General features: G+C 47.9%; 1 protein-coding gene across 2 annotated transcripts in view; it reads right to left on the minus strand.

Annotated features, from left to right (window-relative positions):
- The window catches only part of CDH4 (cadherin 4), a 1112924-nt gene that overhangs the window by 341164 nt on the left and 744032 nt on the right, over window positions 1-27728 (minus strand). The window contains exon 1 of one of the 2 annotated variants that reach the window (XM_069751206.1): window positions 27201-27299. The exons of the other annotated variant lie outside the window; for it this stretch is intronic. Coding sequence (XP_069607307.1) covers window positions 27201-27273 — 73 coding nt within the window. The 5' untranslated portion in view covers window positions 27274-27299. Of the gene's footprint in view, window positions 1-27200; window positions 27300-27728 lie in introns of those variants that run through there. 2 annotated transcript variants of the gene reach the window in all.

Below are 27728 nucleotides of genomic sequence, written 5' to 3' on the forward strand. Positions count from 1 at the left end.
TAAGGAGCACCTATGGGGCCATAAAGGTGCAGAGCATATATGGGGCACAGCATTATAAGGAGCACCTATGGGGCCATAAAGGTGCAGAGCATATATGGGGCACAGCATTATAAGGAGCACCTATGGGGCCATAAAGGTGCAGAGCATATAAGGGGCACAGCATTATAAGGAGCACCTATGGGGCCATAAAGGTGCAGAGCATATATGGGGCACAGCATTATAAGGAGCACCTATGGGGCCATAAAGGTGCAGAGCATATATGGGGCACAGCATTATAAGGAGCACCTATGGGGCCATAAAGGTGCAGAGCATATAAGGGGCACAGCATTATAAGGAGCACCTATGGGGCCATAAAGGTGCAGAGCATATATGGGGCACAGCATTATAAGGAGCACCTATGGGGCCATAAAGGTGCAGAGCATATATGGGGCACAGCATTATAAGGAGCACCTATGGGGCCATAAAGGTGCAGAGCATATAAGGGGCACAGCATTATAAGGAGCATCTATGGGGCCATAAAGGTGCAGAGCATATATGGGGCACAGCATTATAAGGAGCACCTATGGGGCCATAAAGGTGCAGAGCATATATGGGGCACAGCATTATAAGGAGCACCTATGGGGCCATAAAGGTGCAGAGCATATATGGGGCACAGCATTATAAGGAGCACCTATGGGGCCATAAAGGTGCAGAGCATATATGGGGCACAGCATTATAAGGAGCACCTATGGGGCCATAAAGGTGCAGAGCATAAATGGGGCACAGCATTATAAGGAGCACCTATGGGGCCATAAAGGTGCAGAGCATATATGGGGCACAGCATTATAAGGAGCACCTATGGGGCCATAAAGGTGCAGAGCATATATGGGGCACAGCATTATAAGGAGCACCTATGGGGCCATAAAGGTGCAGAGCATATAAGGGGCACAGCATTATAAGGAGCACCTATGGGGCCATAAAGGTGCAGAGCATATATGGGGCACAGCATTATAAGGAGCACCTATGGGGCCATAAAGGTGCAGAGCATATATGGGGCACAGCATTATAAGGAGCACCTATGGGGCCATAAAGGTGCAGAGCATATAAGGGGCACAGCATTATAAGGAGCATCTATGGGGCCATAAAGGTGCAGAGCATATAAGGGGCACAGCATTATAAGGAGCACCTATGGGGCCATAAAGGTGCAGAGCATATATGGGGCACAGCATTATAAGGAGCACCTATGGGGCCATAAAGGTGCAGAGCATATATGGGGCACAGCATTATAAGGAGCACCTATGGGGCCATAAAGGTGCAGAGCATATATGGGGCACAGCATTATAAGGAGCACCTATGGGGCCATAAAGGTGCAGAGCATATATGGGGCACAGCATTATAAGGAGCATCTATGGGGCCATAATCAAAGGTGCAGAGCATATATGGGGCACAGCATTATAAGGAGCATCTATGGGGCCATAATCAAAGGTGCAGAGCATATATGGCACAGCATTATAAGGAGCATCTATGGGGCCATAATCAACGGTGCAGAGCATTCTATATAGCACAGTTGTATATGGAGCATCTATGGGGCAATAATGAACGGTATGGAGCATCTATTTTTATTTTTGAAATTCACCGGTAAATGCTGCATTTTCCACCCTAGGCTTATACTCGAGTCAATAAGTTTTCCCAGTTTTTTGTGGCAAAATTAGGGGGGTCGGCTTATACTCGGGTCGGCTTATACTCGAGTATATACGGTAATTTACTTAATAGCTGCAGAAATGGTGCAAAAAATCTGCAACATCAGAAAACGCTGTTCAGTGTCTGCTGGATGACAGGCTGTAGAGTTAGACCCGTCGTAGGACAAATGGATTATTAACTTCTCAGGAGAAAGGTGAAGAATATTGTTGTTTTATTATTTTAATTCTCTTACATGGGATAATGGCTTCAGTGGAATGGGTGATGACTTGAGTATGATTTAATTAAGATTAATTGAAAGAATGACACCGGTTCCTTTAATCAAAGGACTTTATTCCGGGTGTCAATGTTTTTATACAACATGGTGTTAGTAATGGGGGTGTCTTATAGACGCCTCTCCATTACTAACCTCTGAGCTTCATGTCACCTGACAGTTGGGGTGATCAATGTCACCTTTGTATTATCACCTCACTTGCCACCGCATCTGCGCAAGTGGGAAGAGTGAGGCTAAGTGACAGAATTGGTACATCTTAGACATGCGCCTTTTCTGGGGCATCTGATAGCTGATGTTTTTAGCCTGGGGGGTAATATCCATGACCTCTTCCTAGACTATTAATATCAGCCCACGGCTGTCTGCATAGCCTTTGCTGGTTATTAATTATAGTGGGACCCTACGTCATTTTTTTTGGGTCCCCATTTTAATAGCCAGTAAAGGCTAAGTATACAGGTGTGAGCTGATATTAATAGCCTGGGAAGTTCCATGGTTATTACTCCCTTCCCAGGCTATAAACATCTGCCCCCAGCCATCAGCTTTCCCTCTGCGAGAGCCCACGCCATTTTTTTCAGAAAATAATCATTTAATAATTAAATACATGTACGGTAAGATGCACACGCACTGTGCTAATTATATATGTGACTGACATCTTTATATCTATTTATTCTATGTGCATATACTGTGGGTATTCTATCTATTTTGAAGGGTTCTGCTGTGATTTTACTGTATGTGTCTGCTAAATTGCTTTTTATCTATGTTTGTTCTTCGTTTTGAAGAATATTTGCTTTGAAAACGATGTGTAAATGACAGAGAATTGCTGTATGCAAAAGCTCATGTTAAAATCGCATTGCAATCGGACAGCAATCACACTGCATTCGGATTTAAATCAGATGCTAGGTGTGAAAAACCTTATTGTACTGGCATGAAAATGCTTGACACTCACATGACACTTGTCCGATTTTGCAGGAACAAATCTGACCGATTTTAAAATCGCTAGTGTGTCTCCGGCATTACAGACAAAATCTGGTTTCAAAAAAGCTGAAAAAAAAACCACTTAAAAAATACCTAAAAAAAAGGATAATAAAAGTTATTTCAAACTAGTTTAATACAGAATTCAATGGAGCATGCCACAATTTTGTAAGCATTGCACTTTTAACCATAAAGGTTATGATAGACAGGGCCGTATTTGCCACTAGGCACTCGAGGGCACGTGCCTAGGGCGGCGACATTGCAGGGGGCGGCACCTGGGCAAGGATTTTATTTTATTTTTTTATTTTTGTTTTTTTTGTCACAAACGCGACGGACCGCAAAACCCCACCCCCCCGCCCGCCTCCCCACGCCCCCCCCGCCTCCGCATCCCACCCACCCTCCTTGAAGACGATACGCACCTGCTCCAGCCTCCAGCGATGCCTGTTCTCACCGTCCTGAGTGAGCGGTCACATGGTACCAGTCATTAAGGTAATGAATATGCGCATATTCATGACCTTATTGAGCAGTATCACATGACCGCTCACTCAGGAAGAAGGCGCTGCGGCGGGAGTCGGGACTGAGCCAGAGGGATGTCGGCGGCTGCGGCGCGCGCGGTGTGTGGGACAGGCAGCTGACAGGTGAGTATGGGGGACGGGGGGCGATATTCTGCAGGGAGGAAGGGGGGGCGATGAAGTTCTGCAGGGAGGGAGGGGGGGGGGGCGCGATGAAGTTCTGCAGGGAGGAAGGGGGGGCGATGAAGTTCTGCAGGGAGGGAGGGGGCGATGAAGTTCTGCAGGGAGGGAGGGGGGGCAATGAAGTTCTGCAGGGAGGGAGGGGGGGCGATGATGTTCTGCAGGGAGGAAGGGGGGGCGATGAAGTTCTGCAGGAAGGGGGGCGATGAAGTTCTGCAGGGAGGGAGGATGAAGTTCTGCAGGGAGGGAGGGGGGGCGATGAAGTTCTGCAGGGAGGGAGGGGGGGGGCGATGATGTTCTGCAGGGAGGGAGGGGGGGCGATGATGTTCTGCAGGGAGGGAGGGGGGGCGATGATGTTCTGCAGGGAGGGAGGGGGGGCGATGATGTTCTGCAGGGAGGGAGGGGGGGCGATGATGTTCTGCAGGGAGGGAGGGGGGGCGATGATGTTCTGCAGGGAGGGAGGGGGGGCGATGATGTTCTGCAGGGAGGGAGGGGGGGCGATGAAGTTCTGCCGGGAGGGAGGGGGGGCGATGAAGTTCTGCAGGGAGGGAGGGGGGGCGATGAAGTTCTGCAGGGAGGGAGGGGGGGCGATGAAGTTCTGCAGGGAGGGAGGGGGGGCGATGAAGTTCTGCAGGGAGGGAGGGGGGGCGATGAAGTTCTGCAGGGAGGGAGGGGGGGCGATGAAGTTCTGCAGGGAGGGAGGGGGGGGCGATGAAGTTCTGCAGGGAGGGAGGGGGGGCGATGAAGTTCTGCAGGGAGGGAGGGGGGGCGATGAAGTTCTGCAGGGAGGGAGGGGGGGCGATGAAGTTCTGCAGGGAGGGAGGGGGGGGCGATGAAGTTCTGCAGGGAGGGAGGGGGGGCGATGAAGTTCTGCAGGGAGGGAGGGGGGGCGATGAAGTTCTGCAGGGAGGGAGGGGGGGCGATGAAGTTCTGCAGGGAGGGAGGGGGGGCGATGAAGTTCTGCAGGGAGGGAGGGGGGGCGATGAAGTTCTGCAGGGAGGGAGGATAAAGTAATGCAGGGAGGGGGGCGATGAAGTTCTGCAGGGAGGAAGGAGGGGTGATGAAGTTCTGCAGGGAGGAAGGGGGGGCGATGAAGTTCTGCAGGGAGGGAGGGGGGGCGATGAAGTTCTGCAGGGAGGGAGGGGGGGGCGCGATGAAGTTCTGCAGGGAGGAAGGGGGGGCGATGAAGTTCTGCAGGGAGGGAGGGGGGGGCGATGAAGTTCTGCAGGGAGGGAGGGGGGGCGATGAAGTTCTGCAGGGAGGGAGGGGGGCGATGAAGTTCTGCAGGGAGGGAGGGGGGGCGATGAAGTTCTGCAGGGAGGGAGGGGGGGCGATGAAGTTCTGCAGGGAGGGAGGGGGGGCGATGAAGTTCTGCAGGGAGGGAGGGGGGGCGATGAAGTTCTGCAGGGAGGGAGGGGGGCGATGAAGTTCTGCAGGGAGGGAGGGGGGGCGATGAAGTTCTGCAGGGAGGGAGGGGGGGCGATGAAGTTCTGCAGGGAGGGAGGGGGGGCGATGAAGTTCTGCAGGGAGGGAGGGGGGGCGATGAAGTTCTGCAGGGAGGGAGGGGGGGCGATGAAGTTCTGCAGGGAGGGAGGGGGGGCGATGAAGTTCTGCAGGGAGGGAGGGGGGGCGATGAAGTTCTGCAGGGAGGGAGGGGGGGCGATGAAGTTCTGCAGGGAGGGAGGGGGGGGCGATGAAGTTCTGCAGGGAGGGAGGGGGGGCGATGAAGTTCTGCAGGGAGGGAGGGGGGCGATGAAGTTCTGCAGGGAGGGAGGGGGGTCGATGAAGTTCTGCAGGGAGGGAGGGGGGGCGATGAAGTTCTGCAGGGAGGGAGGGGGGGCGATGAAGTTCTGCAGGGAGGGAGGGGGGGGCGATGAAGTTCTGCAGGGAGGGAGGGGGGCGATGAAGTTCTGCAGGGAGGGAGGGGGGGCGATGAAGTTCTGCAGGGAGGGAGGGGGGGCGATGAAGTTCTGCAGGGAGGGAGGGGGGGCGATGAAGTTCTGCAGGGAGGGAGGGGGGGCGATGAAGTTCTGCAGGGAGGGAGGGGGGGCGATGAAGTTCTGCAGGGAGGGAGGGGGGGCGATGAAGTTCTGCAGGGAGGGAGGGGGGCGATGAAGTTCTGCAGGGAGGGAGGGGGGGCGATGAAGTTCTGCAGGGAGGGAGGGGGGGCGATGAAGTTCTGCAGGGAGGGAGGGGGGGCGATGAAGTTCTGCAGGGAGGGAGGGGGGGCGATGAAGTTCTGCAGGGAGGGAGGGGGGGCGATGAAGTTCTGCAGGGAGGGAGGGGGGGCGATGAATTTCTGCAGGGAGGGAGGGGGGGCGATGAAGTTCTGCAGGGAGGGAGGGGGGGCGATGAAGTTCTGCAGGGAGGGAGGGGGGGCGATGAAGTTCTGCAGGGAGGGAGGGGGGGCGATGAAGTTCTGCAGGGAGGGAGGGGGGGCGATGAAGTTCTGCAGGGAGGGAGGGGGGGCGATGAAGTTCTGCAGGGAGGGAGGGGGGGCGATGAAGTTCTGCAGGGAGGGAGGGGGGGCGATGAAGTTCTGCAGGGAGGGAGGGGGGGCGATGAAGTTCTGCAGGGAGGGAGGGGGGGCGATGAAGTTCTGCAGGGAGGGAGGGGGGGCGATGAAGTTCTGCAGGGAGGGAGGGGGGGCGATGAAGTTCTGCAGGGAGGGAGGGGGGCGATGAAGTTCTGCAGGGAAGGAGGGGGGGCGATGAAGTTCTGCAGGGAGGGAGGGGGGGCGATGAAGTTCTGCAGGGAGGGAGGGGGGGCGATGAAGTTCTGCAGGGAGGGAGGGGGGGCGATGAAGTTCTGCAGGGAGGGAGGGGGGGCGATGAAGTTCTGCAGGGAGGGAGGGGGGGCGATGAAGTTCTGCAGGGAGGGAGGATAAAGTAATGCAGGGAGGGGGGCGATGAAGTTCTGCAGGGAGGAAGGGGGTGATGAAGTTCTGCAGGGAGGAAGGGGGGGCGATGAAGTTCTGCAGGGAGGGAGGGGGGGCGATGAAGTTCTGCAGGGAGGGAGGGGGGGGCGATGAAGTTCTGCAGGGAGGGAGGGGGGCGATGAAGTTCTGCAGGGAGGGAGGGGGGGCGATGAAGTTCTGCAGGGAGGGAGGGGGGGCGATGAAGTTCTGCAGGGAGGGAGGGGGGGCGATGAAGTTCTGCAGGGAGGGAGGGGGGGCGATGAAGTTCTGCAGGGAGGGAGGGGGGGCGATGAAGTTCTGCAGGGAGGAAGGGGGGGCGATGAAGTTCTGCAGGGAGGGAGGGGGGGCGATGAAGTTCTGCAGGGAGGGAGGGGGGGCGATGAAGTTCTGCAGGGAGGGAGGGGGGGGCGATGAAGTTCTGCAGGGAGGGAGGGGGGGCGATGAAGTTCTGCAGGGAGGGAGGGGGGTCGATGAAGTTCTGCAGGGAGGGAGGGGGGGCGATGAAGTTCTGCAGGGAGGGAGGGGGGGCGATGAAGTTCTGCAGGGAGGGAGGGGGGGCGATGAAGTTCTGCAGGGAGGGAGGGGGGGCGATGAAGTTCTGCAGGGAGGGAGGGGGGGCGATGAAGTTCTGCAGGGAGGGAGGGGGGGCGATGAAGTTCTGCAGGGAGGGAGGAGGGGCGATGAAGTTCTGCAGGGAGGGAGGGGGGGCGATGAAGTTCTGCAGGGAGGGAGGGGGGCGATGAAGTTCTGCAGGGAAGGAGGGGGGGCGATGAAGTTCTGCAGGGAGGGAGGGGGGGCGATGAAGTTCTGCAGGGAGGGAGGGGGGGCGATGAAGTTCTGCAGGGAGGGAGGGGGGGCGATGAAGTTCTGCAGGGAGGGAGGGGGGGCGATGAAGTTCTGCAGGGAGGGAGGGGGGGCGATGAAGTTCTGCAGGGAGGGAGGGGGGGCGATGAAGTTCTGCAGGGAGGGAGGGGGGGCGATGAAGTTCTGCAGGGAGGGAGGGGGGGCGATGAAGTTCTGCAGGGAGGGAGGGGGGGCGATGAAGTTCTGCAGGGAGGGAGGGGGGGCGATGAAGTTCTGCAGGGAGGGAGGGGGGGCGATGAAGTTCTGCAGGGAGGGAGGGGGGGCGATGAAGTTCTGCAGGGAGGGAGGGGGGGCGATGAAGTTCTGCAGGGAGGGAGGGGGGCGATGAAGTTCTGCAGGGAAGGAGGGGGGGCGATGAAGTTCTGCAGGGAGGGAGGGGGGGCGATGAAGTTCTGCAGGGAGGGAGGGGGGGCGATGAAGTTCTGCAGGGAGGGAGGGGGGGCGATGAAGTTCTGCAGGGAGGGAGGGGGGGCGATGAAGTTCTGCAGGGAGGGAGGGGGGGCGATGAAGTTCTGCAGGGAGGGAGGGGGGGCGATGAAGTTCTGCAGGGAGGGAGGGGGGGCGATGAAGTTCTGCAGGGAGGGAGGATAAAGTAATGCAGGGAGGGGGGCGATGAAGTTCTGCAGGGAGGAAGGGGGTGATGAAGTTCTGCAGGGAGGAAGGGGGGGCGATGAAGTTCTGCAGGGAGGGAGGGGGGGCGATGAAGTTCTGCAGGGAGGGAGGGGGGGGCGATGAAGTTCTGCAGGGAGGGAGGGGGGCGATGAAGTTCTGCAGGGAGGGAGGGGGGGCGATGAAGTTCTGCAGGGAGGGAGGGGGGGCGATGAAGTTCTGCAGGGAGGGAGGGGGGGCGATGAAGTTCTGCAGGGAGGGAGGGGGGGCGATGAAGTTCTGCAGGGAGGGAGGGGGGGCGATGAAGTTCTGCAGGGAGGGAGGGGGGGGCGATGAAGTTCTGCAGGGAGGGAGGGGGGGCGATGAAGTTCTGCAGGGAGGGAGGGGGGGCGATGAAGTTTTGCAGGGAGGGAGGGGGGGCGATGAAGTTCTGCAGGGAGGGAAGGGGGGCGATGAAGTTCTGCAGGGAGGGAGGGGGGGGCGATGAAGTTCTGCAGGGAGGGAGGGGGGGGCGATGAAGTTCTGCAGGGAGGGAGGGGGGGCGATGAAGTTCTGCAGGGAGGGAGGGGGGGGCGATGAAGTTCTGCAGGGAGGGAGGGGGGGGCGATGAAGTTCTGCAGGGAGGGAGGGGGGGCTATGAAGTTCTGCAGGGAGGGAGGGGGGGCGATGAAGTTCTGCAGGGAGGGAGGGGGGGCGATGAAGTTCTGCAGGGAGGGAGGGGGGGCGATGAAGTTCTGCGGGAGGGAGGGGGGCGATGAAGTTCTGCGGGAGGGAGGGGGGGCGATGAAGTTCTGCGGGAGGGAGGGGGGGCGATGAAGTTCTGCGGGAGGGAGGGGGGGCGATGAAGTTCTGCGGGAGGGAGGGGGGGCGATGAACTTCTGCAGGGAGGGAGGTGGGGGCGATGAAGTTCTGCAGGGAGGGAGGGGGGGCGATGATGTTCTGCAGGGAGGAAGGGGGGGCGATGAAGTTCTGCAGGGAGGAAGGGGGGCGATGAAGTTCTGCAGGGAGGGAGAGGGGGCGATGAAGTTCTGCAGGGAGGGAGGATGAAGTTCTGCAGGGAGGGAGGGGGGGCGATGATGTTCTGCAGGGAGGGAGGGGGGGCGATGATGTTCTGCAGGGAGGGAGGGGGGGCGATGATGTTCTGCAGGGAGGGAGGGGGGGCGATGATGTTCTGCAGGGAGGGAGGGGGGGCGATGATGTTCTGCAGGGAGGGAGGGGGGGCGATGATGTTCTGCAGGGAGGGAGGGGGGCGATGATGTTCTGCAGGGAGGGAGGGGGGGGCGATGATGTTCTGCAGGGAGGGAGGGGGGGGCGATGATGTTCTGCAGGGAGGGAGGGGGGGCGATGATGTTCTGCAGGGAGGGAGGGGGGGCGATGATGTTCTGCAGGGAGGGAGGGGGGCGATGATGTTCTGCAGGGAGGGAGGGGGGGCGATGATGTTCTGCAAGGAGGGAGGGGGGGCGATGATGTTCTGCAGGGAGGGAGGGGGGGCGATGATGTTCTGCAGGGAGGGAGGGGGGGCGATGATGTTCTGCAGGGAGAGAGGGGGGGCGATGATGTTCTGCAGGGAGGGAGGGGGGGCGATGATGTTCTGCAGGGAGGGAGGGGGGGCGATGATGTTCTGCAGGGAGGGGAGGCGATGATGTTCTGCAGGGAGGGAGGGGGGACGATGTTCTGCAGGGAGGGAGGGGGGGCGATGATGTTCTGCAGGGAGGGGGGGGCGATGATGTTCTGCAGGGAGGGAGGGGGGGCGATGATGTTCTGCAGGGAGGGAGGGGGGGCGATGATGTTCTGCAGGGAGGGAGGGGGGGCGATGATGTTCTGCAGGGAGGGGCGATGTTTTGCAGCTGTCACGGTCCTGTAGAGTTATCGGACATGTTTGTCTTCTCTGTTGGGCGCAGATGGAGCAGATAACGGCAGATGACCCCCATCCTCCGCGGAGTCCCGTCCACACTGGGAGATCCCGCGTCCGCAGTCGCTTGTGGCGGTGTCGCCCGCGCGGATCAGCGCCGTCCTCCCGCGGAAATATCCGGTGATCAGACAGCGAGGCTTCTACTCTGATATTCTGATATTCTGACCTAGAGCGCCGCTCCTCTGGTGAAAGTGATTGCAGGCGTCACATGACCGGCAGCCGCGTGCTATACTGCACGTGTCCACGGCTACAGAGCGCTCTGTCCCCGCCGTTCTCCGGTGTCTCCTGGTGCTGGAGCTTCAGCCGCCATTTCCATTATATTGCAGGATGTCAGCGCCGGACCGAGCGTTCAACCGAATCTCCTGAGACAAGTGGACGAGGAGCGCAACACCCTGAAAGGTGAGCGGAGGATACAATGTAACAACCACAGGAAGGTAGACCCCAGCAACCAGATCCAACAGTCACAATAGGAGATGTCACAGCTCACCTCCTCCTCCTTAAAGGGAGCCTGTCACCCCCAAAATCGCGGGTGAGGTAGGCACACTGGCATCAGGGGCTTATCTACAGCATTCTGGAATGCTGTAGATAAGCCCCCGATGTATCCTAAAACATGAGAAAAAGACGTTATATTATACTCACCCAGGGGCGTTCCCGCTGTTCGTCCGGGTCCGGGGCCTCCCATCTTTATCAGATGACGTCCTCTTCTGGTGTTTACGCCGCAGCTCCGGCGCAGGCGTACTTTGCCTGCCCTGTTGAGGGCAGAGTAAAGTACTGCATTGCGCAGGTGCCGGGAAAGGTCAGAGAGGCCCAGCGCCTGCGCACTGCTGTACTTTGCTCTGCCCTCAACAGGGCAGGCAAAGTACGCCTGCGCCGCAGCTGCGGCGTGAAGACCAGAAGAGGACGTCATCTGATGAAGATGGGAGGCCCCGGACCCGGACCAACAGCGGGAACGCCCCTGGGTGAGTATAATATAACGTCTTTTTCTCATCTTTTAGGTTACATCGGGGGCTTATCTACAGCATTCCAGAATGCTGTAGATAAGCCACTGATGCCGGTGGGCTTACCTCACCCGCGATTTTGGGGGTGACAGGTTCCCTTTAACACCCTCCCATAGAAGTGAATGGTCCCCACAATACAGTCTGATGTTACTTACATATTACAGTGTCACCCGGGCTCAGTACATGGGGTGTCGCGCCCGTCACCCGGGCTCAGTACATGGGGTGTCGCGCCCATCACCCGGGCTCAATACATGTGGTGTCTCGCCCGTCACTCGGGCTCAGTACATGTGGTGTCTCGCCCGTCACTCGGGCTCAGTACAGTCATGGTCAAAAGTATTGACACCCCTGCAATTCTGTCAGATTATACTCAGTTTCTTCCTGAAAATGATTGCAAACACAAATTCTTTGGTATTATTATCTTCATTTAATTTGCCTTAAATGAAAAAACACAAAAGGGAATGAAGCAAAAAGCAAAACATTGATCATTTCACACAAATCTCCAAAAATGGGCCAGACAAAAGTATTGGCACCCTCAGCCTAATACTTAGTTGCACAACCTTTAGCCAAAATAACTGCGACCAACCGATTCCGGTAACCATCAATGAGTTTCTTACAATGTTCTGCTGGAATTTTAGACCATTCTTCTTTGGCAAACTGCTCCAGGTCCCTGATATTTGAAGGGTGCCTTCTCCAAACTGCCGTTTTTAGATCTCTCCACAGGTGTTCTATGGGATTCAGGTCAGGACTCATTGCTGGCCACCTTAGAAGTCTCCAGTGCTTTCTCTCAAACCATTTTCTAGTGCTTTTTGAAGTGTGTTTTGGGTCATTGTCCTGCTGGAAGACCCATGACCTCTGAGGGAGACCCATCTTTCTCACACTGGGCCCTACATTATGCTGCAAAATTTGTTGGTAGTCTTCAGACTTCATAATGCCATGAACACGGTCAATCAGTCCAGTGCCAGAGGCAGCAAAGCAACCACAAAACATCAGGGAACCTCCGCCATGTTTGACTGTAGGGACCGTGTTCTTTTCTTTGAATGCCTCTTTTTTTCTCCTGTAAACTCTATGTTGATGCCTTTGCCCAAAAAGCTCTACTTTTGTCTCATCTGACCAGAGAACATTCTTCCAAAACGTTTTAGGCTTTTTTAGGTAAGTTTTGGCAAACTCCAGTGTCCAATTTTTCTTTTCCATCCACATCTAGGGAGGTTAGCCACAGTGCCATAAGCTTTAAACTTCTTGGTGACACTGTGCACGGTAGACACAGGAACATTCAGGTCTCTGGAGATGGACTTGTTGCTTTGAGATTGCTCATGCTTCCTCACAATTTGGTTTCTCAAGTCCTCAGACAGTTCTTTGGTCTTCTTTCTTTTCTCCATTCTCAATGTGGTACACACAAGGACACAGGACAGACGTGGCCATTATACAGTATGGAGCATCATGTGTGGCCATTATACAGTATGGAGCATCATGTGGGACCATTATACAGTATGGAGCATCATGTGTGGCCAATGGCCATTGTACAGTATTGAGCATTATGTGTGGCCCTTATACAGTATTGAGCATCATGTGTGGCCATTATACAGTATGGAGCACTGTGTGGCCATTATACAGTATGGACCATCATGTAGGGCCATTATACAGTATGAGGAGCACTGCATAGCCATTGTACAGTATGAAGCACTGCGTGGCCATATTTTTTTTTTGTTTTAATGTATATGAAACAGTGTGATCAGCAGTGCTAAATGGGTGTGGTTGGGACTTGGATATGGGTGTGATTAGTTGTGAAATGGGTGTGGTCAGAGGCGTGGCCTAAAATTTGCCGCGGCACACTACGTGCGCCGCAACCTTTAGACCTTTTTCCCTTCAAAGGTTGGGAGGTATGGCACCACATTTCCCAGATCACACCAAGGACCGCAAATCCCATAGGGAATGAATGAAACCAAACGCAGTGTTGCCATAAGTGATCCGTTACGTGGCAGATGCAGAAAAACTGCCTGATCTGCTGCAAAAGGCAACTTTCACAACAGCGATTCTTCCCAAAGTCACTGCCGATAGTGTCATACTCACCAGAGGGGGAGGCAGCGCTAAAAGTGCCTAGGGCAGCAGAAACTCTAAATACGGCCCTGATGATAGATCATGGAATTGATTGCTGTTATTTGCTGACATCATATAACTTTAGGTTAAATTTCCAATGACATTTGTTTTTTGACCCCAACAGCATGAAAAGAGTAAAAAATAAGAATCCAGTATCACAGTTCTATACCCCAAACATGACAGACTTTTGCAAATTGTGTCAATCTGTAATTAAATTTTCATGAGCACGGTCAGAAATTCCCCCAGTGCACAGGGAGAAAATTTCTTGCTTTCCACGTGACGCGGATGCAGAGACATTCGAGCTGTGTAATTACAAACTGTTGTTTTACCCCACTGGTTAATTGCTACATTGCTAAATCAATGCCGGCCACGACTTTCATTTGCAGCAAAATAATTAATTGCAACAAGGATATGTTTGGAGACGTGGAGCGGTGACACCCGTTCTGATATGAATTCACAAAGGATTTGCTGTTGATACAAGGAATGGCACGTCTGTAATTAAGAAACCTTAAATTTGAAGGTAACCCATCATGGTACCTGGCTTAATTGAAATTCATGTAAGGAGTAAATGTGCTATTCCCCTATTGCCATGCCTGAAATAAAGAACATGCCAATAAAATGTTGGGAAGTGATAAACCTTTATTGAAAAACAACCAACACACTGTGACACACTCCTTAGACTATATTTATGACTACCTATCCAGATCCTGGATTAGCTGTTGGCCTGATGACCAGCATCAGCTTGGGAGATCTGGGGTAGAAGATCACTGTGTATTGTGAATTGCATATCTTCCATTTAGCCTGTTTGTTTGGATCCCATATTAAATTAGTGTTCCTTTGGTGCTGAAGCGGTAACAACCCTTTCTATGCTGGTCAGAAACTTGCAGCTCCATTTCCAACTGCTTCTGATTTAGTCATAACCTCTCCCTATAAATCCTGGCCAGACCCTCTCTGTCTTGCCAGGGGAAGCTTTTCTTCCTAGCTCTTTGGAGATGCTGTGCTGAGTAGGAGTTAGTTGTTGCTACTGGAGATTAGTCTTCCTGTGCTGTGTGCTGAAGCTAAGTGGTTTACGAGTGAAGTTGTTGTAGAAGTGTTTAGAGGTTTGCTGTAGTACATGAGTGTTTATTTCCTGGTCACTGTTCCATTTGGTTTATTAGTCCCTGTCCCTATCCTCCTCCCTATTGTTAGTTAGTGCTTTTGTATGATAGAGGTTTTCGGTTATCCCAGTTTAGTATTTTTGTCTTGTTTACCTTACATTTCTGTCCCATGCCTCATGGGACAGAGGAGGGGACAGATCAGGGTTTAACAGGAGCATAGTAAGGTCGGAGACTCAGGCCTCTCCACCATCAAGAGTATCAATGGGACTCAGATAGTTAGGGTCCCAGTTCTATGGTCAGTTTGAGGCCCAGCTTCCTTACCGAAAACCATCACAGCGTGATATCCCAACATAGGATGTAATAGTACGACTTTTTCAAGAAAGTATCCCCACAAATGGACCCAATTTTATGTGTTGTGGATAAACAATCTCCATGTGAAAAATGGCCCGTTTTCCCTCGAGGCCAAAGATGGATCGCCACCTTTTCCCCTGCATAGGTGATTGAACGCTGCAATTGGCTGGTTTATTTTGAATAGCCAATCGCAGCACTTTATATTTAACTGCCTTATCTCTGTGATAGATGGCTCTTTTTCATTATGGTGACTGGTCCTGCTAGTCATCACTCATCATGGAACAAGCTGGGGCCATAGTGAAACTGCTCCCAACTGCACGCCCACCACCTCACACAATGATCAGCGTAATTGGTTTCTTCCCAGGCCCTGTCTCTTAATGCCCCCTTCCCATTTATATGTATCCTACAGATGCTATGTGCTGATCAGTGACGCACATCTGAGCTCAATTTTTAGCGCAAGGCATTTTTCCTTCTTTTTTTTCCATTTGCACCACAGTGTATGCGGCCTGCAGCTGAGCGTTGATCGGGGCATTACATCACTGATCAGACTCTCCATTCTCAGATTTTGGCCATTGATTTTAGTGTTGCTTTGTTGATACTATGTGACATTTCTCATTTTGTCTGCTCTATGACTGTGTGTGCAATCTGTGGCTGCTGAGATCTGATCAGAATTGAACATCACTGTGTTTGTCAGGCAATCCCTGCACATTTTGTGGCTGTCTAACAGAGCCAAAACACGCGGCCGTGGGGACTCGAACTTGTCAGTGGAGCACCTGTGATACTTGGTGCATAGTATACCTATGCATCCTCAGTAAACTTGAGTAACGTAAACTAGGTAAATTTGAGCATTTGCCCTCATTACTAATTACTATAAAGTAAGTGACATATATTAGATCTGAAAAATTGAGTTTTATCAGGCAGGTCAAATTACAATTTATATTTTTTTGGCACTATCAACTACGGTACGCTTTTTTTTCCTTGTATTTGTTTGTTTCTTTTTTTCTTTTTTTAGTGTCCCAGGTCTATAGCAAAGCCTCTTTAATATCACCAGCTTATGTCGCCACCAGAGTGAAGCTGTTGTGTTAAGGGTTAACACAAAATCGCAGCGTGGTTAATGGAAGATCTTTTCTGCATTAATTTCCATTAAAATCTAGATACATCATTGTGATGGCAGCAAGAACAATTCTTGTACAGGACTGATGGGCTTCCAGGCATCATAAAAATAAAATATGGCCATTTGCTCGACACCTGCCTTGTTACCGGACACATTATGACTGCCCAATTTTGAGTATTTTTCAAAATTTGTCTTCTCTACAGATGAATTCAATATGAGGATATCTAGATTTTGGAAGTGTGCCCGAAGGCTTTAACTATTTCATGCACTGTATACTTTAATGTTTCAGTTTGGTTTTTCAGATGCTGAAAAGGTCAAGATTGGTGTGTAGCATTTTGACCTGTCAAGAACCTTCTCTTCATTTGTTATAAGGTTTCCATCCAAACATAATGGTTTTATATTTTCAAATAAGAAAAAGTAACAGTGAAAGCAAGTCGCAAAGTTTTTTCTATTTTAAAGTGTCAAAGAGAGAAACTCGGTCATAAAATAGGGATCTGTATCCACATTTGTTAAGATGAGAACTGATAAAAGGGTGTCAATGGTGAATAGCAGTCAGAGGCTTCTCACTTAGCCAAATGCGATCTTCTGCTTTGCACTGATGAGGGGTAAATACCCAGAAACACTTGTCTGCAAATGGAGCTTCTGGTTTGGTGTCTTGACACTAGTCAAGTGGGAAGGCTTGTTAAAGGATCAATATTGACTTTTAGGACTGCTACATCCAATAGGTGGCAATAGAATTAAAGTAGAGGAGAGCGACAGAGCAATGAAGACTCCGGTGAGAATTGAGTATTGGCAGTCCAGACAAAGCTCTCACGTAGCGGGACTGCCCCCTCAAATTGGAACAGTCCTGCAGAATCTGGGACGGTTGGGAGCTATGTAATTACCATGTGAGCCATGTCAATCTAGCAAAGACCATAAGAATTAGCACCAAAGGCCAATAATTCTGGAACTGTATGGTGGAATTAAAAAAACAAAACAAAAAACAGAATACTCAGGGGATCAGTGGGAATAAAACAAGAGCACTTTTGACCTGATGACAGGTGCCCTTTAACAAGATTCTCTCTACTAACCCAGAATTCCCTAACAGGGTATACAAAAATGACATTACTAAAGCGGACTCTTTGGTAAAGCCACATTCATAAATCACCGCCTATTGCCTAATAGATAGGACAAGGCTTCCTATTAGTAACCATGATTTGCATCTCTCACCAGTAGTTTATTGTACGATGCTCCAAAAGTTATTACCGCCATTTCTCGTTTCCCCATACATTTTCCATATTACTCACTGCTGACACTTAATTTCCAAATGTCAAATTGCCAATGCACTAACATTTTACTCCTTCAATTTTTGCCTTACTTCTATTAGTGATACAATTGCTTTTTCCTCCAGGTTAACTGATGTGTGTGTTTTGTTCTTGCATAATGCTTCTTTCCCCTCCTTTCTCTATCTTCTCCGGCAGCCGGGAATGACTGTGAATGCTGCCTGTTACTGTTCTAGCCTTCGTCGAGAGCCGATATCTCTCCAGGACAGAGAGTCACAAATCTCGAATGGGTGACACGCCGCATTACAAGTGGAATGTCTACACAACCACAGGGTGCAGCTCAGGACAATAAGCATCTTATCTGGCGTCCATTAAACAAATTGCACTTTGCTATCTGTCGTCCTCAGACTTCGGCATCTTTGTGTCGCCCGGGCAACCTATCCTGTATCAATCACGTGACTACCACGGCAGGACCGGTACTGAGGCAACAAACCGGCTCTTAAAGCTGATCAAAATGGAAAAAACGCATAATATATGTGTGAAAGACTCCTGGAGAATAGAGGGATGTGCTCATTTCTATCCTCCGTCACTAATGCATGTACTCTTTTATAAGTACAAAGCTACCGGGCTACTAAGACATCTTCTAAAACCCATTTGTTTTTGTCTGTATGTGTAGAATATAATTGGTTTGCTTACGTTCTGGTTTCCTGGCTGAGTGTTCTAAAGATTGAAGTTTGCATAAATCATACAAAAAAAGAGCACAAAAAAAAGCCCACAACCCATAAAACAACTTTCTTCAGCAAAAAATAAAGGTTACGAAATTTGCAGGCACTGGAGTGTTCCCCACAGGCATTTGTAAAACGAGACATTTGGGAAAAGCAGGGGGTTTCTTCTCCTACCCATCCAACAAACGCGGCGATATCATTACACCTGAAGTGACCAGATGGACATTTACATTCAGTCCACAGATAGAAAATGCAAAGTGAGCGTCTATTCCACAGCCGGCGCTCACAGAATGGCTTCTCTGTAATGCACAATTATTAGGCAGGAGAAGTCGCACTGACCTCGGTTATACACAGCAAATGCCGAAAAAAGAAAAACTACGCCTTTGGGCTTTGTGCCTTGACATCTTACCTGCATGTATACGGTTCATGGAACGTGATGGAAATGTTCTCGAGGTGCAGATGTTTTCGAGGAGAGAAAGAATAATGTTGGCCGGTTAATGTCTAATAGTCAGAGTTATGAAGCAAATATAAAATTCCAGAGGAGAAGGTTTATCTAAGGCCACGGGCTCATGGTGGATTATGGCTCCATATAAATTCCATAACATGGCAACCACGGTATCGAATGGGTCCACAAATGCCTTTCTATCCATACAGAGGCGTCTATAGTTCCGTAGGAATTCATTATGCCTTCAGATCCATGTGCAGGAGAGAGTACAGAGGCACATGGAGTCACTCTAGCCTCATGTTATGGAGGCATAGGTATCTTTGTGCTACCGTGTGGTGAGGCGTATAGCGGTACAATGGAAAATGCCACAATTGTCTGTCATATGCTTACAGATTCTATTAGATACAAAAAAATCCATCTAGACATACCATTGGTGCAACCTATGCAGCCGCACAGGGGCCCATGATGTCAGGGGGCCACTTCCAACTCCAAAGCAAATGGAATTGTTCATTAAGACCCATTCATTGGAAAAGGTCCAAATATTGTTCTTCCACCGCGGCCTTCTTTTGTCTGTGTCTGCACCTGCCCCCCAACAGATGATGATTAGGGTACATAAGAATCTAACATGTCTGATTTTGGACGGCCAATCCTTTTGTTCTCTAAGAGCTCGTTCACATGTCTAATTTTTGCATACAAATGCCATCTGTTGTTTTCACAGATAGCACTCGTACCTGTGATAGTCTATGGGCCATTCACACATTCAGTCCCAGAGACATGTTCAATTTTGATCCGAGGGTCAGATCTAAATCGACAATGCAAGTCAATGTGAGAAAAATCAGAGTGTCAGAAAGGAAAAGGCGTACAAGAAAAACTGAGGACAAGCCACCACCCTCTGATCAAAATAACTGGTCACTTTTTCTCGTACGTGAGAAAAATGGACGACTGAATGACCCGTAAGAGATAAGCCGTGGACAAAGATGTCTATCAGTGGCTCACTTATGGAGAACACAGGAGCATCAGCAGAAAGTGGTCTTGTGTATGTTGTGTATGGAAGAATCAGGCCGCAGGCGAGACAAATGCCGGCTGAACAATCGGCCGACAGCTATCTAACGCGGATGGGTGGCTTAAGAGGATGAACAAAGGATGAGAAGAAGCCATGCAAAAATGGCGCCCAGTGAAGATGGTGAGCCTTCGATATATCTGAAAAATGTACATTATGCAGCAAACTGTATTTGTGCTTTATCCTAAACATTTGTTTGGCTTTTCATTTTCGTTATATGTGCAGGACTAATGTACAAGCAGACGAGCATATCCCTGGTCAAAGTGGTTTGCCACTTCTCATGATCCCACGCTCCATCCTGCTGGCACTGGCTCTGTTGGTGCTAGGATCTGAGACTGACAGTGAAATATTTCTTTCTTACAATTTCTGGGCATATGGCATCAAGCAGGGTGTGAAAGATAAATTTTGTTCGGAAAGGTGCCGATAAAAGCGTCCAAGATTCTATTTTTTTACCCACCCGCCTGTGTAGAAAGCTTGCAGCTGCTGTGAATTGGATATGAGCGCTATTAACCTGTCATTTGCTGGATTTAAATTGTATATGAATTTCTAGCGTGCTGAGAGCACAGAAATATGCTATTTATTAGGGCGAGAAGCGAGTGACAGAAGCTTATTAACCCCCTGGCAATTCAGCAATCAGACAGCAGTGATGACAATCACAAGATAGATCATATAATTCTGGAGATGGATATATGGAAATACACTGTCAGTGAGATCTGTTACTGCAAGCTACACAGTGATCATTCTAAAATTAACCAGTTACTTGCCAAGATGCAACCTGTCCACCTTCCTGATATCACAAATGGATGACCCCTGGAAACGACTGGAGGTGATGGCCTAGGAACGTCAAACATCAACAACAATGGAGTTTTTTGGGTGAAAACCGATATCATAGCTGATGGCAGCAGTATGATGAATTCTAAGAAACTTTCCTCCAAATGTTTTAAAGCTAATTAGACTGTATATCCTTAAAAGGGAGACTGGCTTTAAATAATGGGTCAGTACCCAGGATCAGGCAGGCCTACCGGAGCCTTTGATGGGCTCAAAATATGCCACAAGACCAGGCATAAACTGTCAAGTAGATATATACTTAGTGATTTTGAAAATTTTTCAACCTACAAAGAATTGAGAGGTCTGTAATTTTTATCATAGGTACACTTCAACTGTGAGAAACAGAATCTAAAAATAAAAAAACAGAAAATCACATTGTATGATTTTTAAATACTTATTTCATGCAATAAAATGCAATTTAATTATTTAATCAACTACCAACCACCAAGAATTCTGGCTCTCACAGACCTGTTAGTTTTATTTTAGGAATCTCTCCTAGTCTGCCCTCATTACCTGTATTATTATAATTCATTTTTTTCATGGCGCTTTACATGTGAAAAAAGGTGCATATATAGACAAGTACTATAAACATGAGCAATACAAGGCACACACAAGTACAGAAGGAGAGAGGACCCTGCCCTCGAGGGCTCACAGTCTACAGGGGATGGGTGAGGATACACTAGGAGAGGGTAAAGCTGGTCATGTAAAGGACATCTGTATAAAAGACATTTGTCCACACAATCAATGACTCTTCAACCTCTCCACCGTGGCCGAGACGAAAAAGCTGTCTAGGGACAAAATTGAAGACGTACACAAGGCTGGGATGGGCTACAGGACAATAGGCAAGCAGCTTGGTGAGAAGGCAACAACTGTTGGCACAATTATTAGAAAATGGAAGAAACACAAGATAACTGTCAAACTTCTTTGGTCTAGGGTTCAATGCAAGTTTTTGCCTTGTGGGTTAAGGATGATTCTGAGAAAGGTCAAAACCCGAAGAGAGCTGGGACCATGTGGTCAGATTAGATCAAAATATAACTTTTTGGTACAAACAACACTTGCCATGTTTGGAGGAAGAAGAAGGATGAGCAAGACCCCAAGAACACTGACCCAACAGTGAAGCATGGTGGGGGAAACATGTTACTTTGGGGGAAAGGGGGGGATTTCTGCAAATCCATATTGAAGGGAAGATGGATGGGGTCATGCATTGCAAGATTTTGGCCAACAACCTTCTTCCCTCGGTAAGAGCATTGAAGTTGGGTCATTGCTGGATCCTCCAGCATGATAATGACCAGAGACAGACAGCCAGGGCAATTAAGGAGTGGGTCCATAAGAAGCATTTCAAGGTCCTGTAGTGGCCTAGTCAGTCTCCAGACCTATATCCAATAGAAAATCTTTGGAGGGAGCTGAAAACTTAATGGTGCCTAGCGACAGCCCAGAAACCTGAAAGATCTGAGATCTGTATGGAGCAGGGCCAGCGTTAGCGGCAGGCAGACCAGGAAGCTGCCTAGGGCTCCAGCTCCCCCAGACAATGTCATGCCACTAATAGTGGCACATCACGCAGCTGCAATGGGGCACATCACACAGCTGCAATGAGTAAGGGTGGCCCGCCTACCGCCAGCGCTGACTCCCCCCCGCATTCAACTATGCCGGTACAGTTCAAGACAATGATGGAGTCGAGATGTCGCTCCTTCTCCCATCATTTCCCTCCGCCTCTGACACTGTGGGTGCGCGATGATGTCACTTCATAGCGCCACCGCTGAGCCTGGAGCAGCGCGGGGCATGAGAAGAGGTGAGGATGGTGTGTGTTTTTTAATATATCGGTGAGTGAGTACTGAACTGTGGGGCCATTCTCGGGGGGGCTGTATTATATTCTATGGGGGGTTACATTATATTCTATAGAGGGCTGTATTATATTCTATGTGGGTTACATTATATTCTATGGGGGGCTATATTATATTCTATGGGGGCTGTATTATATTCCATTGGTGTTACAGTATATTCTATGGGGGCTGTATTATATTCTTTGGGGGTTACATTATATTCTATGGGTGGGCTCTATTATGTTCTATGGGGGGTTACAGTATATTCTATGGAGGGGCTGTATTATATTCTATGGGGAGTTGCAGTATATTCTATTGGGGGCTGTATTATATTCTATGGGGGTTTTATTCTATTCTATGGGGGATACAGTATATTCTATGGGGTGCTGTATTATATTCTATGGGGGCTTGTATTATATTCTATGGGGGATACAGTATATTCTATGGGGGGTTACATTGTATTCTATGGAGGCTGTATTATATTTTATGAGGGAGGATTGCATCATGCTCTTTGATGGGGCTACATTTTATTCTATGGGGAGGTGGGCTGTATTATATTCTATGGGGGCTGCATTATACTCTATGAGGAAGCTACCATATATTCTATGGAGGGGCTGCATTATACCATATGAAGGGGGCTGCATTATATTCTTTGGGGGGTTACATTATATTGTATGGTGGGACTGCATTATACTCTTGAGGGGGCTACATTATATTCTGTGGGGTGGATTCATTATACTGTATCGAGGACTATGGAGAATACATTATAGTATATGAAGAGCTATGGAGTGCATTATACTATGGGAAGTGAATTGTAGTATATGGATGACTATGGCGGGCATTAAACTATATGGAGCACTATGAGGAGGGTATTATACTATATGGAGGACTGAGCAGTGTATTTTAATATATGGAGGACTACGAGGCATGTATTATACTATATGGAGGACTGAGAAGTGTATTATACTATATGGATGACAGAGGAGTGTATTATACTACATGGAGGACTATGGGGAGTGTATAATACTATATGGAGCACTAGGAGGAGTGTATTATACTATATGGAGGACTGAGCAGTGTATTTTAATATATGGAGTCTACTATATGGAGCACTATGGGGAGTGCATTATACTATATGGAGGATGATAGGGAGTGTATTATACTATATGGAGGACTATAGGGACTGTATTATACTATATGGAGGACTATGTGGAGTGTATTATACTATATGGAGGACTATGGTGCACATTGTAATATATGGAGGTCTATATGCTGCATAGTCATTGAGTGATTGGATTGTTTATGCTGGAACAGAAATCAATGTTCTCAGCAGCACATCACAGGTGTAAACTGTAGATATGGTGCTGATAACATGATACTGTATGGGGACAGATTGATCTATTAGTGATCGTTTTGTCCCCATCATTCTTTCTCAGATGGTGGAAAGAGGACGGGAAATAAGCGAACGACTTCAATATTGTCGATCACACTCGTTTAGCGGCCTGAACTCAGCACATATAAATACAACAGAAATGCTTCTATGTGAGGTGCAATATGTTAGCTTTTGGGGCCTCATTTTAAACTTTTGCCTAGAGCCCCACTTTGCCTAAAACCAGCCCCGTTATTGAGGAGTGGGCCAAAATCCCTGCTTCAGTGTATGCAAACTTGGTCAAGAACTACAGGAAACGTATGACCTCTGTAATTGCAAACAACGGTTTCTGTTCCACATATTAAGTTTTGTTTTTCTACTGTATCAAATACTTATTCCATGTAATAGAATGCAAATTAATTATGTAAAAATCATACAATGTGATATTATGGATTTTTTTTTTAAATTCTGGTCTCTCACAGTTGATGTGTACCTACCATAAAGATTACAGAACTCTCCATTCTTTGTAGGTGGGAAAACTTGGAAAATCAGCAGTGTGTCAAATATTTATGTTCTCCATTATATGTATATATATATATATATATATATTATATATTGTATATATACACACACATGTATATATCTTATATATTGATAGTACATATGAAAATATGAAGCTTTGTAATACTTTATATGTTATCAGAGAAATCTGTTTCTTTCATCTCCTAGATTGATCATACATTCTGAACTCATGGGTGAAATCTGTAAAATTCATATTCAGTAAAGACAGATTTTCCCATTACTGAGATAGGAAATGACAGTTGGTGCTTAAAAGTTCTATGGAGATGACAAGGGGAGGAGCTGGAGGTAGACACAGACATTCTACTGTAAGTTCTACGGAAATGATAATAGACTTCTTCATAGAACTATAAGAGCATCAACTGTCATCTCAGTACCTGGAATACATATATTCACAGTAGACAGATTTACCCATAAACTGAGAATTTTGAAAATGAATAGTCAGTTCTGAAGGAGAAATAAGTACCGTAGATCGTTCTGGTATGCTTTTATTTAATTAAGTTTCTAATTATCATGTGAAATAATAGTAATTTTTATTTCTATAGCACCAACATATTCCACAGCACTTTACAATTCAGAGGGGACTTGTACAGACAATATCAGGCATTGCAGGGTAACACATAAGTCAACATATCCCAAGTAGGACCCTGCTAGCAAGCTTACAATAGGAGGGGAGGGGGGGGAGCACAAAAGCTAAATGGTAAAAAGTGCTTGTCATGTATGGTCCATCCATCGATATAATAAATAGGGGTATTCAAGTAACGCTGCATGAACCGGTCAACATCCAGTGTGTTTACAGGTACTGATACATACTGTAAGGGCAAAGCTGGAATAGTAAGATAAGTGAGGTGAGTCAATAGTCCAGTCTAAAGAAATGTGTTTTTAGGCCACGCTTAGAACTTTGGGTATTAGGTATTAATCGACTTATTCTGGGTAGTGTGTTCCAGAGAATTGGTGCAGCACACGAGAAGTCTTGGAGACAGGAGTGGGAGGTACAGATTGTTGAGGATGTTACTCTTAGGTCATTAGCTGAAAGAAGAAAATGAGTATGGTTTTAGACGGAGATGAGGGATGACAGGTAGGGTGATGCAGAACTGTGGAGAGCTTCGTGGGTGAGAGTGATAAGTTTATATTGGACTCTGTAGTGGATGGGTAACCAGTTTAATGACTGGCACAGGGTGGAGGCATCGGTTTAGCGGAGTGAGAGGAATATGATCCTGGCTGTGGCATTCAGGATGGATTGGAGAAGGGAGAGTTTAGTAAGAGGGGGAACAATTAATAAACTATTGAGTTATGAAAATAAAATTAAACAATGACAACGGCGACTCTTTAAAGAGGAAGTAAGTTGTCAGAGACGCTAAACACCCAGAATCAAGTGACAACTATGTTGTATTGTTGCCTAGAAGTATCAAATTGGTATTTCAGGAGGTTTTAGACACAAATTGTGTTGCACTTTTAACTCAAGTAGACCAAACCTTAAGTCAACACTTTAGAAAATAGCTTTACTGAACATTACCAAATTTTTACAAAGCCCAAGTCCATTTCAAGCAGCTGAAAGAAGAAAATGAGTATGGTTTTAGACGGAGATGAGGGATGACAGGTAGGGTGATGCAGAACTGTGGAGAGCTTCGTGGGTGAGAGTGATAAGTTTATATTGGACCCTGTAGTGGATGGGTAACCAGTTTAATGACTGGCACAGGGTGGAGGCATCGGTTTAGCGGAGTGAGAGGAATATGATCCTGGCTGTGGCATTCAGGATGGATTGGAGAAGGGAGAGTTTAGTAAGAGGGGGAACAATTAATAAACTATTGAGTTATGAAAATAAAATTAAACAATGACAACGGCGACTCTTTAAAGAGGACGTAAGTTGTCAGAGACGCTAAACACCCAGAATCAAGTGACAACTATGTTGTATTGTTGCCTAGCAGTATCAAATTGGTATTTCAGGAGGTTTTAGACACAAATTGTGTTGCACTTTTAACTCAAGTAGACCAAACCTTAAGTCAACACTTTAGAAAATAGCTTTACTGAACATTACCAAATTTTTACAAAGCCCAAGTCCATTTCAAGCAGCTAAAGAACCAATCACACCAAGTTCCTGTCCTCTGAATGTGCTCTGTAGAGGTCGTAGCTTGGCATTTTGACAATGAAAATCATTTGAAGACTGCTGCTTTCCAAAGTGGCGTCTATAGTATTTGGGAGGTAGCCGAGTTCTCCCTTTCAGTTGGCAGGAAGACTTAAATCTTGCATAACTTTAAAATATTTTTCTGCTCCCAAAAAATAGTGCAGAAATTTATGGCACCCCACTGATGACACCTAGCACCACCTACAGCTTTCCCTGGGTGTCTTCTTTAATAACCCAATTGCTTATCTAACTTATAAATAGAAATATTCTATCTAAAAGTTTTCCTTTAGGGTGGGGGTAACAGGACCATTCTCTCCACATCTGAGAAACACGGGCCGATAATTCTGATCAGAATTTGATCAGAGAGGCATCCGTTTTTCTCGGTTGTGGAGAAAAAAAAAAGTTTCTCCGAGTGTGGTCAGAGTTCTTTCATGGACTCAGACTTGCATTGCCAATTTTGATCCAACACTCAGATCAAAATCGGACATGTCTCCAATTTTTTCCATGGCAAACTCGGACATGTGCACAACGCTATAGAATATTATTGGTTCGAGTGCTATCCATGAAAACCATGGCTAGCACTCGTACATAAAAATTGTTGTGTACCCTCGCTCTTCTCCCAACCCCCAGAACTCTATGGGCACAAGCCCTTAGGCTAGTCACAAACCTTTGGCAGTTATAAACTTTAATGGCTCTATATACCGAAAGCAGATATTAGACCTGACGATTTCTAGTTATCTCCATAGAAGAGTGGCGAGATTTCTTGTCATTCTTCTTACTTCTTCCTGTAATCACCCCGTTGCAGTTGGTTAGATTGGAAATCCTCACAGCAGGTATTACATGGAAACGCAGCCGTATATTTACAAAAACAAGTAATAAAAACACTAACAGCCATGAAAATGCTGGAGAACAGGATTATAATGTAAGACAGACTTATACAAGAGGTCGGCAATCAGGTTTGATAGCAATGTGAACAACATAATCTGTCGTTATTTGGAAATAGCATTATGCTGATGTTCACAAGAGTCGGGGATCTAGAAATGTAATATCAATAGAAATACAGGTCTAAATAACATTGTGATCAATGTCATCAACGTTATTAAAGAGGACAAATGCCTTAAAATGTTTTTTTTAATTAAAATTTCCATCCAGATCCTATTCTTTTAGGCCGTTTCATGCTATCCCATGTTAGAGTTGTTTGTCTAATTTATGAGGAAACACAAAATAACTTCTGTTTTAATTTTTATTTCACAAATCAATAGTACACATGAAAATAAGAAACGTAATATATCTAAAAAATCTGCAACTTTCTCCGCCTGGATTGATTTTTGACTCTTAATGGTTAAAATATGTATTTAGTGAAGATAGATAATCATAAATAATAATAGATAATAATAAATGCTATATAAATCCGCATACCTTGGCCTATTTTTTTCACATTGGCACATTGATGTTTTTTCTCGTAGATCCATAAAAAATAAACAGCAGGCATGTACAATTGGATGCAGTACTACGAAGATATTTTCTTCCAGAAGCATTGCACCATATGTCGGCACATGATTTGCGAACAGGCGACTTCTGTGTGTGCTGTCACACAAGGTCTGTATACACAGCATTACCATGTGCTTTCATGATTTATCATTCATATGGCTTCTGGCTCAGCATGATATAAAGCCGGGCTGAGTGATTGGGGCCCAGTAAATCAGTTTCTGAGTGCATAAAATCAATAATACTAAGCCTTTTACATGCTTTGAAGCCATGTTACACAGCTAGTGGTGAGAGTGACGCCTACAGGTCAAAAAAAGACAAAAAAAAAAGAATAAAATAATTTAGTATAATGCAATAAATGTAAATATTGCTAGAGGTGTGAGGTACAAAATATCTGTATAAATTACAGAGCAGGAATTGGGGGGAAATGTCATTGAAAAATAGCAGTCGCCATCTATT

Source organism: Ranitomeya imitator, chromosome 2 (genome assembly GCF_032444005.1).
Source record: "Ranitomeya imitator isolate aRanImi1 chromosome 2, aRanImi1.pri, whole genome shotgun sequence".
NCBI classification, from domain to species: Eukaryota; Metazoa; Chordata; class Amphibia; order Anura; family Dendrobatidae; genus Ranitomeya; species Ranitomeya imitator.